Source organism: Chionomys nivalis, chromosome 18 (genome assembly GCF_950005125.1).
Source record: "Chionomys nivalis chromosome 18, mChiNiv1.1, whole genome shotgun sequence".
Taxonomy (NCBI): domain Eukaryota; kingdom Metazoa; phylum Chordata; class Mammalia; order Rodentia; family Cricetidae; genus Chionomys; species Chionomys nivalis.
Genome location: NC_080103.1, coordinates 12,808,084 through 12,822,770, shown reverse-complemented (window position 1 = coordinate 12,822,770; position 14,687 = coordinate 12,808,084). Strand labels below are relative to the sequence as shown.

The 14,687-nt window shown below is 46.3% G+C and overlaps 1 protein-coding gene across 2 annotated transcripts in view; it reads right to left on the bottom strand.

The window, feature by feature from the left end:
• Positions 1 to 14,687, bottom strand: part of Notch2 (notch receptor 2) — a 143,614-nt gene that overhangs the window by 68,975 nt on the left and 59,952 nt on the right. For both annotated transcript variants that reach the window (XM_057793051.1, XM_057793053.1), the window contains exons 4-5: positions 12,975 to 13,310; positions 3,791 to 3,913 (exon numbers count right to left, since the gene is read on the bottom strand). In XM_057793051.1, the coding sequence (XP_057649034.1) occupies positions 3,791 to 3,913; positions 12,975 to 13,310 (459 nt within the window). The remainder of the gene's footprint in view (positions 1 to 3,790; positions 3,914 to 12,974; positions 13,311 to 14,687) is intronic.

Below are 14,687 nucleotides of genomic sequence, written 5' to 3'. Positions count from 1 at the left end.
AAGGACGGCAGAGGCGTAGGTGTGATTCTAAAATTCCCGAGAGCCACTTAACAAAAAGAAATCTGACATTAATGCTCACCATATTTTCTTAAACTCAATATATCTGAGAAAATGTAATCGTAATCTCCAAACATACCCAAATGGGATATTTGAACTTCTTCATACTAATGTCCAAACATACCCAAATGGGATATTTGAACTTTTTCATACTAATGTCCTCAAAACCAGGTATTTTGCAGCAAACAACACACCTGACTTCAAACTTGTCACATTTCAGATGCTCTCTGGCACCTGACTATTGGCTACCATGGCAACTGCTCCAAAGTGTCCATCATGACCGTTGTTGCGGAAGAAATACAAAGGCTCTAAAACCTAAGACTGTAATTGATCCTCAAAGTCCCCAGAGAGAAATCACATAGATGGATTTTACAGACCACAAAGAAAGCCCAAGAAAAAGAAACTGACTTCTTTATTGCACATCAACCATGAATGGAGCTAGAGATATTTATTTCTGTTCAGCCTGAAGTCCAGAGCTGCAAAGGGGAGTGCTTCATGCATGTGCACTTACAGAACAAAACCATACCATCAGGCCCGCCTCATTCGAATGGAGCAAACTCCCAGTTCCCCATGACATTTAAATCTATGCCTAGTTGTTTCTTCCAAATAATCTCACCCATTCTCTTGGGGCAGCTGGATACCCCGTTCCCTCTTCCACTAGTCTGGTATAACCTCTCCTTGCCCATCACACACCAGCCAGGCAGCTCATGCTTGCACTCTACCGCTGAGAGCTACAGAGGGAACCACGAACACAGCTGTACCAGGTTCTTAGTTACAGATGGAGCCGACACCCTGCATAAGAAACATTCACATGGCGTGAACTTCTAACCTCGCAGTCACCAGCGAAGTTCCCAAGAAGGGAAAACAAAAACAGCAAGTCATGAAATCCTAGAATAATGAAATTAGAAATTGAACTTTTGATCGTTAAAGAGACTTTAATGGTCTTTATCCTTAAAAGATAAAAAATAGAAGGCACCTTACAGAGCCAACTTGATACAGAAAAAAAAAAGGTCACACAGATTTGAAACTCAATTAAGTCTAGATTAAAACACTAACCCAGTCACTGTTTATTCGCTAAGGATGAATAATTTAATTCTTTGACGTATGCATCATCATCTAGAAAGAAAAATATCCAAAAAGTTATACCTCTAATAGAAAAAGATACAAAATGCTCCAATTAGCACATTAGGATATGAACATATCTAACTCCTGAGCCAAAGTTCCGCTCATTCCTGTCATTTATGTAGGAACCCAGAGCTCTGACAGTATCAAAAGCAGGACTCCTGGAATACAAATATACCTCTTCACGCTCAATATTGGCAGAAGCCAGACAGTAAGGGTGAGGTTACCCTAGTGTGTTCGGGTGCTAACTGCTGTCATCGTGGCTCAGCCACCTGTAACTCTGTCTCTCCATCACAGCAAGCACCTAACAGTGTCAGCAGAGATGCCGAACACATCACTGTGAAAGGCACCCGGAGGCGAGCATGGGCTCAGCCTGGACATGGAAGGGAAGGATTGCTGGGAGGCGAGCACCTGAGCCAGGCAGAGAGAGGAGCAGAGAGGGGAGACCGGGGACGGGCAGTGCGCCTGAGGACAGGATGTGCAGCAGACTTGTGCAGACAGAACTGTGAGCAGAGCCGCTAGGATAAGAAGAGCTGATGGACACACGTGGAGAAGACTGGACACCAAGTAGACATGAGGCGTGGTGGCTTCAAAGAGCCGAGGAAAAGCTTGGATTTCATCCCAAGGATGGACAAAGCCTTGTCGTTGGAAATCAAAGACTCAGTGTGAGTGAAGGAGGAGGCAAACCAGAGACTGAGAGTCACGTGGTGACAGTGACCAGAAGAAATAAAAACGTCCCCATCACCTCTGCTGCCCCTTCTCCAGGGACAAGGGAACCCAGGAAACAACAGCCCCAACAGAAGACTTCTACTGCAAGAAGGCTCTGATTGGACACCCTGGAGTGTGACACTTTCCCTAATACCACACCTTCTGGATCCAAAGTTAGAGCAGGCAGCCTGGTTCAGGCTCAGGAAAGAATCAGCTATGAAGTTAAATACCGTTCAGGAGCTGAATGCAGCATGAATCACACTCCCACAGAACAGGGGAGATGAGATTAGGGCCACGCACTAATAAGTATTTACCACAACCTTGCACCATCACATCTTCAGAAAGACAAAGATTCGAATCTTAGCAGTAACTATTTCTCACGTATTAAATTCCTGATCATTTTTAAGCTGGAAAAAAAATGGCGTCTGAAAAATCTAGCTCAGGAATGGTGAAGACTAGAGAGAAGAGAAAACCTGATAGAACGGGTTTCAAAAGAAGTCCCAGGACCAAAGTGCCTTGAAGAAACTCTCCGGAAGGCCAACTCTAGACCTGTGGGAAAGCACTGAAAAGGACGGGGATTAGAAGCAGAATTACGGGCTCTTCCAGAATACAATCACACCACTAAGTTTTAAATCCTCTTTAGATTTTTCTTACCCATGGTCTATAGCACCGGGGCACTCTAAATAATTACATACATCAGATAAGGGAAAGCAATTCAGAGACCCAAAGAACCTGCAGGAACTCACTCCTTCCTCTTCCACATTAAATCAACCACTTTCTCTCAAAAAGGCTCAGCTCGGACCACTGAAATAGTGTAGAGCGGAAAGGTGCCTGGCGCACAAACCTAACGACTGGAGTTCAACCCCCAGGACTCACATGGTGGAAAGAAAGAAAAAGAAGCAACCTGGAGGTGCCCTCTGATCTCCAGATGTGCCATGGCATATGCATCCCCACATACACACGCACGCATGCACGAATACACACACACACACACACACACACACACGTACACAAATATGTAAAAATGTGATTTTTTTTTTTTGGTGGAGGGGGCAGGTCAAAGTCTTACTGTGTAGCTCTGGATGCCTGGAACACGCTATGTAGACCAAACTGGCCTTTAACTCACAGAGATCTACCTGCCTCTGCCTCCTGAGTGCTGGGATTAAAGTGTGCACCACCATGCCCACCCAACAAAACTAATATTTTAATGACTCCCTTCTTCATTTCGAAACCAGTTCCTAATTGTCTCTACATTCCGTCATAGATAACATGTCAGCCAGCATGAACAAGATCTACAGACGAATGTCTGTGGAAGATCACTCGCCTCTCAAAAATGAGTTAAAACCCTAAGCCAGCATAAGAAACTTCAAAAAAGCTGCAGATTTAAGCAAAATTGATGTACTGATGTCAGTGGTAGGAAAAAAAAATTGCTTTAAGCCTCTGTGTGAAAAGGGATACAAGTTAGGAGGAAGACAGAGTTGAAATGATGGCATCGAGAGTCCCTGCCCATCGCCCCAGCAATGAGAAGGGGCAAACCATAAACTCTGGGTTTTTAAGGTATACAGTTTACTGTGCATTCAAGTGTGTGTGTGTGTGTGTGTGTGTGTGTGTGTTTCCTGTCAAATACCTACTGCACATGTTCTGTGTCCAGATCACACACTGCCGGACGCTAAGCTCTGCTCTGGGGTCAGGCACAGCACCTGCCCTGGCTCTGCGCTCAGAGCTGCTGCCCGGTGGAGCCTGCGAAAGAGCACTCCAGAGTGTGCAAGGAGAGAGAGGTGAGCGCCACACCCAGAGACCTGCAATGAGGGCCATGCTCCGTTCACACTCGGGCCGCTAAGCACCTGGAGCAACAGGTACGCAATGCCCACTCTCTACCCTGAGGATTCACCCCTGCACCTACCTGTCCACTGAGGGGGGCAGCGGCAGTTGTAAGTGTTGACTCCGTCCACACAAACCCCTCCATTCTGACATTTGTGGTTCGGGCAGTCATCGATATTCCGCTCGCAGGTGCTCCCTTCAAAACCTGGCAAGAGAAGAACAGAAGAAAATGGGACCTCTCGCGCGAGTGTTCGGCTTCCGCACACAGGACACCGTAGAAAGATAGCCCTGCTTCACAACTTCAGTACACTTCCGGTTGCCGCACACTGATTTCTGTGAAGTAAAATCAGTTAAGACAAATGTATACTTGGGACAATCATGAACTGGTTCCAAAATCCAGGGTACTAGATTTTCCCTAGCTCCTATGTTAGATTCCTAGGAAGAACACACTAATCAATCAATAATTAATTAATTAAAATTTAAGTTTTGGGGGGCTGTACATATAGCTTGATGGTAGAGTGCTTATCTAGACTACAGGGGCCCTAGGTTCAACCCCAGTACCACAAACACGGACATAGGGTGGAGGGAAGGTAGGGAGGAGGCCCAGAACGAGAAGAAAAGAGAAGGGGAGAAAGGAACTGGATATTTCTGTGAACGCAGAAAGGGTGTAGTGGGGCTAAAAGCACGTGAGTGGGAAGAGGAGGGGGCAGAGGAAGAGAATCAACCAGATGAGATGTGAAAAGGGACCTGTTATTTACAAGCTGATTTTTATAAAGGAGTGGAAATATTATAAAGACTTAAACTTCACCTAACTCAAAAATAAAATATTTTAATAAATAAATAGGAGAAAACAGAGTTGTGACAAGAATTTAAGTCTCTAATTTCTTTTCTTGGACAACAGCTCCGAGGGCTCCAAAGCCGGACGGGCGGGAGGACACGGAGGACACAGAGAGTGACGTCTGGAGAGCAGCTGAGCCGACGTCTCCGCCTGGAGCTGCTTCAGTGCACAGTATTACAAATGCTGAATCAGCTTCTCAGGAAACCGGCAAAGGAGGCTGAAGCCACCTGCCCAGCCTGCCTTTCTGGATCGGTAAGTGCCACATCACGAACAAGGTCCGCACGGACAGTCCACGCACGCTCTGGGAGAGAAGGCACTGTTACCCAGCGTTATAGACTTTTCACGTTCTTCTCCACACAAAAGCGTCATGTTAGCATTGCGGCTGTCTTCCAGGTGTTCCCTGTTCTGAAAAATAAATCTAGGATACTAAACCTCATGTTAACTGCCTGAGGGGTGGAGCTCTGTAATTTTTACTCATTTCCTCTCTTGTGTGACCAAACCTCTGGGCTAAGGAAGAGAAGCCTTGTCATACCTTGCTCTGTTCTTTCCTTACCACAAGCTACAATGGACACCACACCATTTTGCTGTGCTGGACCATGGCAGTCATTAAATGGGTTTAAACCAAGTAGGCAAGAAAGAAAGAATACTTAAAAACAAGTGTGGGAAAGACTGTGGAAACATGCACCTATTAAAAAACATACACTTTTTTAAAACATTACCAAATTACTCCTATTTGACAATCACATGAAAGTCTTACAAATGAACTAGTGAGCGAATTGCTTAAGCGCACCCCTAACTATGACAAAGTGGGGCTCCTGACTACAGCTCTATCATACAGCCACTGCTGGATGGGAGCTGAGGTCTGTGTTCCTGACTTGGGGCTCTTCAGAAAGCCATTTGCTAGAAAGGCTCAAGTTAGGATTTGAATGGCAGGCAAAAGCTGGCTTACCACTACCAGAACCTGTGTGGCCTGGTGATGCTTTAGAAGGTTCTAGTTGGATGATTTTTTTTTTTTTTTTTTTTTTGGCGATATGCTACAAGCTGGAGCTATCTAAAAACAGAACTCTTAGCTGAGAAAATGTTTCCATTATTTGGCCCTTAAGCAAACCTGTGGGGCATTTTTTTGGACAATGATTTGATATAGGAGGGCCTAGGCCACTGTTGGGAGTGCTGCACTTATACAGGTGGTCCTGGGGTGTATCAAAAACAGACAGAGCAAGCAAGCATACAGTATTTCTCCATGGCCTCTGCTCCTGTTCCTGTCTTTAAGTTCCTGCCCTGATTTCATAGATGATGAACTATGATGTGAGTGTAAGCCAAATAAACCCCTTCCTCCCCAGTTAGCTTCTGGTGATGTCTCATCGCAGCAACAGAGACCCTCCTGAGGATATCATCACCTCCCTGACTGAATCTCTCATGACTGAGACTAAGGCTAGTGAATAAGGTAGCAGGCAAGCGGCAATGCCCTCGGAGCTCTGCCCAAAGGAGACGACACTGGGACCTTGACATTGCTCTAGTTAGTGTTACAACTAACTGAGTTTACCAATCACGTGCAAGTTAAGAAACAGCAACATTTCAATGAAACCAGGGGAGGCAGGAAAGACAATGTTTTCATAGCTGATTATTTTTCAAGAAAAATTCTTCATCGTCAATGGGTAAGCAGAGGAAAAGGAGATGGGTGGAAGATCCTGAGTTCAGTTTGTTAAAGCAGAGGCTCCGAGGTCAGGCGCCCACACCCAGCTCCCCGTCTGGCAGCAGTGACCTAGGAGACCCAGCACAGCACTTTCACCTTCACTCCAGCCGAAGGGGCTCGCAGGACCACGTTCCAGCTGAAATGAGCCGGACATAAAGAGCTCAACTAAACCAACCACATGCTCACAAGTGCAAGGATTCACTTGGGCCACATACACATAAAAATTAACTGAAAACACCTAAGAGGCCTAGATGAATTGCTAAAAAATTATAAAAAATACTGGGGAAAATAGGAATGGGTCTTTCTAAGTTGAGCCAAGCAAAACTTGCTTAAATATGGCCAAAAGCACAGGCAGCAAAAGAAAAATAGATTTCCTCAGATTATCTGAGCAACAAGAGAGAGAAGAGCCCACAGAATGGGAGAAAGTATCTGCAAGTCGTACATACAGCAGGACCTGTATCCAGGGCATACATACTGTTTAAAACTTATACAGCTTAACAAAAAATACAAATAAACCCATCACAAAATGGCAATGGCTCCAGTGGACATTCCCCAAATACACGCATAAACAATAAGTACAAGGACCACTTCTTATCACAGCAAGTCATCGGGGAAGTGCAAATCAAAACAAGGAAATGCCTAACTTCACATCCATTGCACTGCAGTCATCAGAGCGACAGACAGTGTCAAGTGCCGGCAGGGACGTGGAAGCTGGAAGGAGTGTAGGCACGGTAAAGCCTTTGTGATGCCGAGAGTCTGGCCATCCCAGGTAGAGAGACCCACAGGGAGTGAAAACACAGACAAAACAGAAAACATACTCAAGAGCATTCACAACAGAACACAAGGGTCAAATGTCAATCATCTGAAAAATACAATGTGGCAAGACTGACCAAGCGAGTGTTAGACAGCAAGGAAAGGAACAGAGAGTCAGTGTGGTAGGACATGGAGTCACGGTGAGTGAGTGCGGCCAGTTACGGCTGCCCACATAGGGAAGGTGTCTATCTATACAACATGGCCACAATAGGCGGACGGAGCCACAAAGTCCACCAGCAGTCACCCAGTGCTGGAGGGAGCCAGGAAGCATGGGTGGCATATAATAGCCAGTATGTGGTTTTGGAGCAGGAAAACATTAGAAAATTAATCGTGGAGATGGTGACACATATCTGTAAGTCTACTAAGGAAGAGCCCCATAGAACTGCACGTTTATAGGAGGAAATTACCTAGTGTGTAAATTGTATCTCAATAAACCTGTTAGTCTAGGGGAAGGCTCTTAAACATATGAGCTCATACTATTTTGCACCGAGGAGATTTGAGCATCCACTAGAGATTACCCCCTTTAAGCCTCTTATGTTACGAATGCGGAAGCTGAGGGCCACTGGGCTGGGCTCACTAGTCCAGGATTGCATGGCAGTAAGCAGCGGCCAGGAGAGAACCCAGCAGCCAGGAGAGAACTCAGAGCGCTACCGGTTTTAGTCAGGATGTTTTATGAGACTCCAGAGCTTCCCTCCAATGAAAGTGCCCAGATCTGGGCAAACTCAAGCCACAGTTATTCCTCCCCTAACTAAGACGTGGTTAATGCTCTTTAAACAGAGATGCAGAGACATATACTCACGTTAAAATAATGAAAGATCTAGGACTCCTTCTGGAAAGGGCTAACAGATTCTTGGAAGAAACTGTCTATCCAAAAGTGGGGGAGGGACAGTAAGTTACAACCATCGTTTCTTAAAAATGTTTCAGGGGAAGGAGTAACAGACTGATCAGATGGAGGAGTGGGTGGATGGGTGTCACAGTGGCAGAAGGGCTCCCACAGCCAGCTGCACTAAAGAGTCCACTGCTAAAAGCCAACTCACATCCTTAAAAGGCAAAAGGATAAAATTAAACTTAGAAAGGCCAGTTTGAGACTGCGCCTTTATGAAACCGTGGGCCACTCTGCTGAGTAACACTTGCAGTGAGGAGCAGGCGGAAAGTCTTTGAAGTCATCCTCCCATGCAGAGAGCAGCCTCTCTCAGGAGAGCTGGTGTCTTCCCATCTTCAAGTCCTTTGTATGGGGGTGGAGAGCAGTGGGGCCGGGGGAGGGGTAAGTGAGATGGCATTCAGATCAGACTGGGAGTCTTCAGGAAGGATGGAAAGTGGGGGACGTGGAGCTGGACAAGAGCAAAAGAGAAGCCATCTTTGAAGTCTCACAAGAGCAAAGCTGCCAGGTATGATCAGAACAAGATGCAAGAGAACAGCACGTGGTCCTGAGTGTGAAAATGCTAGAGAGAACGACTGCTGCTTGTACTTGAGCTCTGCACACACGGAGCAGAGAAGCCACACCACGCGTTCAACCTCCACTTCATGTCAGGGACACAACATATAATCAGCCTGCACAGTGTGAGGGGCCTTGTACCTTTACAAGGAGGAGTTTTTATTGACAGCAGTGGACAGACCAGATGGAGTTTTCTGAGACGGAAAGAGAGATGCGGTATAGAGAGATGCAGGAGAGAAGGGAAAGGGGCCGGTCTGTTGAGGACTTTTCGTTCCAACTGTGAACTCAGGACTGCCGCGTGCACAGAGAAGGAGCCCACAGTGTTCTGGTTGCTTATGTTGTTTGTAAAAATAGCCACACACACAAAACTCCTAACTCATTTTCCACGTTGGCTGGCTTGGGCCCAAATGTCCTGGGAGCCATGTGCTTCACGCCGTATTTGTCATGTAGGAAGGACTGCAGCTGGGTGCTCCGCTCAGGGCTTCTGCTGAGAAGGCTAAGAAACAGAAGCTCACGAAGTGTCTGGGTTATTGACAGCTGCTGATCCTAGAAGCTGGACTATGGCTTCTGGGCCCATTCTCAGAGTTTCCTGTTGATACTCTTTCTTTCCCTCCCTCTGCAGAGGAACATTTCTCTCTAGGTTGCACACGCTGAATCACTTTTGTGGCATGAATTCCTTCCTCCTGGGTCCTGCCACACTGCAGTCAACACTGTAACTACAGTGCTCTGCGCGGGTAAAAAAATCAAAACAAAACAAAACAAAACAAAAAAAGACACCTTAACCATACAAACATAATCACTAACTTATGTGCTACCTCCAACTGACAGAGCTGAAAACACTCCAAAATTATTTTTATCCAGAACTGGAGTCCATGAACAAAAGCAGCCAAACCTGAGATGCAGGATTCCAGACAGGAAATGAGATCATCTACACCCGCCGTACTGACATGACATTACACTCGGTCAGTCAAGAAGTACTTGCGGGCCTGTCCCATGTGGGCCCCGTGTGGGACAGTGCTCGGTGAAGCAAAGCAAGGACCCTAGTGGTCACAGAGCAGAGGAGCGGCAGTGGAGCTTGGAAATGACAGACAATAAACAACAGGCACGCTGAAGTAAATGATACAGTTACAAATTATACAGTAAGAAGCCAAGTGTCACAGAAAAAGAAAACAAAAATGCAGGCCAGGGCCAGTAACTAGGGGCTGCGGGGAATGGCTACAATTTGAGATCGAGTGGTCAGGGTCCGATTATTAGTGCAAAGACAGCAGTGTGGCAGGAAATGGTCATTCAGGGGAGGTCGGGAGAGCTTGGCCAACAGCTCTGTGTCCCGCTGACTTGGTCTCCCCACTGTGACAGAGCAGGGGCAAGGGAGGGGGTGAGAAGGGAACTACATTGAGAAAGAACTTAGAAAAATCAAGTCTCGGTAGACTATCCCCCAGTGAAGCTTGAGAGAACACTTTCCAGACCTCGCCTGGGATGGGAGAGAAAGTCTTTGGCATTCTGGAAATACCTACTTACTCACGGGCTAGGCGCTCCTTTATACACACGTCCAAACAGGTCACCTAGCTCAGATCACCTGATCTGGGAGGCAAGCGCTAGTCTAGTGAACAGCGCTCTCCTCTCTGTGCGCCGTACAGCTGGGCTACTGCGCAACAACACCGCTTGGTTATGAAGAGAGAGCCTTCTTTTCCTCGTAAACTTTTCATTTTAATCCAAACTGCTCAGAGCATTTAATGAGATGTCACACACTCCAAAGCACCCCAAGAAGCCGATGAGCATGGCAGTGTGGCGGCCACAGTGTGACAGCCACCAGGTACACAGGGCTCTGGCTTTGGAAATGATCTGCCTGGCGAGTTCCAGGGCCCTGTGTCTACCTACACATTAGCTGCGCAACGCTTAGCGAATGACTTACTGTGCCAGGCTTCAGTTAACTTCATCCGAGAAAACACAGAAAAAAGCCTATCTGCAGGGTTAGAGGTGTGTGCGTGTACACACACAGCACACACGCATGCACACACGCATGAGCACACAAGCCCACACATGCATGATAATAAGCACAGCACAAAACCCAGGCAAACCTCCTTACTCCACCACTCCAGCCCTGGCAGCCCACGGGCTGCGGAATCCCTAGTTATTTCCGTTCTCAAGCAGGAGCTGCTATCCTCATTTGACGAGGTTTTCCTGGACACTCAGAATCCCCCGAGGTTCATAGGAGCCTAGCGGATAACAATGCAGAACAATGGGGTGGATAATCACTCTCTCCCCACTAAAGACTTCCTTTATTGACTTCTCTGACTTCCTGTCAATACTGTGCTGCCAAATCAGTCTCCTGTTCTAGGCAACTATTAAAAGCAATTTTCTTGAAACTAAAAATGGCATATAGCCCCTAGTCATAAATCACAATAATTTCAATTATGAGCCACTTCGGCGATTACAACATTAAGCTATTAGAATGTTTGCAATATTAAAATATTTGCAAAGGAAGTTGTTTATATTTCTATTTCTGTTTTTAGCTCTTAAAATGTAAACAAATGCAAGAGCAAAGAAAGATATCTTAGTTATTCCTTCTGCAAGATAATGAAGGTGATAGCAAGTCTTAATAAACATTTAGTATCTAGAATGATAGTGTTATCTATTCTTTATTGAAAGAGAAACTAAAGCAATATGTACTTCCTTGTGTCTTGGTAAAGTGACTAGTTTGATTTAGGGTTCTGACAGTGTCTCCTGCTGCTGTATCAAGGACATGAAATGATATCTAGAACATAGCAGTTAGTCAATCAAGTTTTACCAAATTAAATCAACCAAATCAAAGGGTCTAGAGCAGTGGTTCTCAGCCCATGGGTCATAACCTTGGGCCACAGATCAGATGTCCTGCACATCAGATATTTACAACTCATAACAGTAGCAAAATTACAGTTATAAAGTAGCAACAAACATAATTTTATGCTTGGGAGTCACCATGACATGAGGAACTGTATTAAAGGCTTGGGGGTCACCATGACATGAGGAACTGTATTAAAGGGTCACAGCATTAGGGAGGTTGAGACCACTGCTCTAAAGATATACTTCAATAGTTAAGAGCACTTCCTGATCTCGGAGAGGACTTGGTTCGGTTCTCAGAACCCACATGGCGACTCATAACTACCTGTTAACTCCAGTTCCAGGGGATACAATGCCTCTTATGACCTCCTTGGGAACTAGGCACACATGTGGTATACAGACATATATGTAGTCAAAACACTTTTAAACATAATGTAAAATAAATAGAAAAATACGGTTTAAATAAATAAGTTACCATTTGGTTTTATATCAAGGATTGACCTATGACCTTTAACCTCCTAAAGATGAAGCACACAAGCCCATTATATGCGAGCCATATTCTCCACACCGGAATCTAAGCTCCCACTCGAAGAGCGGCTGAGCAGCTTCTTTCTGGGGCAATCCTGCTTAGTTAGCACATTACACACACACACCCCACACGCAGTTTTCCTTCTTTTGTTTTTGTGCTAAGGGAATTTGTATAAAAACAGGATCTTTGTTGCTTAGTAATTCATCTGCTCCAGCTGCCTGTGCTCTGTTCCCAATCAAAATTCTTGATTTTCAGCCCCCTCATCACTTGTACACTGAGCGAAGTGAACTGGCCAGCCTTGTTCCTTTCTCCCCCTAAGGAACACCAGGCGCTAGGCTCCCAGACACGACTCCTCTGTGCTTCAACCTTGGGCTGCGTGTGCTTAGGCCCTCGACAGCCAAGAGTAAGGCAAAGGACTGCGCCTGGATTAGTCTCTCCCACACCGCCGATCAGAAAAACTTCACTGGCTAGCAGAAGTCTCCAGCTTGATGGCGGGAGGGCCATCCTCACGTGAAGGTGGGAAGGGCCACCCCCTATGTCAAGGTGGGAAGGGCCACCCCCTATGTCAAGGTGGGAAGGGTCAGCCCCTATGTCAAGGTGGGAAGGGCCACCCCCTATGTCAAGAAAGGGACACAAGAGAGTAAATACTCAGCTGGGAACAGAAGCATAAAGGAGAGCTGATCCTCAAGTCTTGGTGTTACTTTGGCTTACTAAACACACACACTCTCTGTCTCTGTCTTTGTCTCTGTCTGTCTCTCTCTCACACACACATACACACACACACACTTCCCCACATGTGTTTGTCACAGTATTCCCCACTCCAGATCTGCCTGGCCCTTTCCCAGAGCTGTTTCTCCAGTTTCTTCTCACTGTTTCTCCAAAAGGAACAACAAACAATTTCCTAAGCACTCATCATCATAAACTCTGACATGCTAAATTACGCCCTGCTCTATTTATGGACCCCAGTAAGCCCATAAAACTCCTCCCTTACCAGCAACCCACCCCACACAACGCTCTCACTTCCCCTTTTCCCTGCTTTAGGATACTTCCTAAAGGAGGATCTAGGCCAGGCGCACCCTCCACCTCCATCCTGAGACGTGTTTGCCCCCAATTCTCAAAGGCCTAGGGAGCTCTTTACCTGGAAGACAGTTGCATTCAAAAGTGAAGTCACCAGTCTGACGGCAGGTGCCTCCGTTGACACAAGGCGAGGGTGCACAGGGCACATAGGGGCTGTCACAGTGCTGGCCTGTGAAGCCCTGGGGACACTGGCATCGGTAGGAACCAGGAACGTTGAGGCAGGTGCCTCCATGTTGGCAGCGTCCTGGAATGTCACATTCATTGATATCGGTTTCACACTTCTGCCCTGTGATGCCTGCTGGGCATATGCAGGAGAACTGGTTGGCTGCGGAGGTACAGGTGCTCCCGTTTGCACAGGGATGAGACAGACAGGCATCTGTCCACTGGCACTGCTTCCCTGAAGGAAGGAAAACAGAACTCAGTACCCGTCACACTCAGCTGCTCCCTCTCCCACACAGCAAGTAACCCAGGGGCTTACACGGAGACCCCTGGACTTTAGATCTTACAGAGCACATGGGTGTCACCTCAAGCTCTTCAGACACACAATGTTCTCCAGACGCTCCTCGAGGTCCTTAGGGGAGACTCAAGGCTCTGAGGGTAAGGCACACGAGGGGACTGGGTGCTGGCTATGTGAAACCAGCCCTGCAGGACTCCAGTAATCCCATGGCACAGGGTCTAGGCCCTACCTCCCGGTCTTTGCTGAAGCTGCTCCTCGCCTGGGAATGCCAGCTGCCTCTTCACTTACTTGGTGGTCTCTCCCTTCTACTGACAACACCGCCCAGCAGCTGCTACCTCTGTCAAACCATCCCTAATGCCCGCCCCCAAGTGTGCTGTCTCCTTCAACCATGCCAGCCACCACAGCACAAGGCTGGGTGCCCACAGCAGGCTCTCAACCATGTCTGCTGATTGAATAAAACATATTTTTCATACTATATGGTTATTAAATTGAGCTCTTAGGTGACAGAAACGAGTCAACACTACTTTTTTCTTTAAACACAACAGATCCAACCTAATTTTCTGAGTAATAATTTTAAATTTGGGCCTACAGATTTATAGAACTGTTGTTTTAGTGTTTTAGCATTGTGCCAGGAGCCAAAATGACAGACAATTCTTCTTTTTTCACCAAGCTGAGGAGAGAAAGAGGAATTTGAGAGACTGGAAAGCCAGTCCCTGAGTGTCAGGGGAGGTTTTAGGAAGCAAACAACCACACTTATAGGCATCTGACCCCATTCTTTCTCCTCTTCTGCCCCTTAACAATTCTCAAAAGGTAGAGGATATGTTAACTGCACGTCTTACAAATTAAAAAGTGGAATATAAAAAGATTCTCAATGCCTCAATATGGCAAAATGCTATTCTTGAATTATTTTCCTTCTATACTTTATAAAGTACTTCACATACATTTTATGTTCTCTTAATCACATTTTGTATCTTTTATTTGCTTGCAATGGCTAACACTTACCTATTAACAGAGTTTTAAATGTCCCTGAGACTTTTCCATATCCCACCCTATAGCCTAATGCTAAACTGTATGCTGGAGCTTGGGAGCCTGATGTGGCGGTCTGAGTCAGACATGTCCCTCACAGGCTCAAGTATCTGAGTACTTGGTCCTTAGCTGGCAGTGCTCTTTGGGAAGGAGAGGAGCGCTGCTGGAGGAAGTACACAGAAGAGGGCAGGTTGTGTGGCAGCAAGCAACCTCACCTCACTTCCACTCTGCTAGTTTCTATCTATGGCTGAAAAGTGATCAGACAACTTCCTGGTCTGGCTACCTGCTATG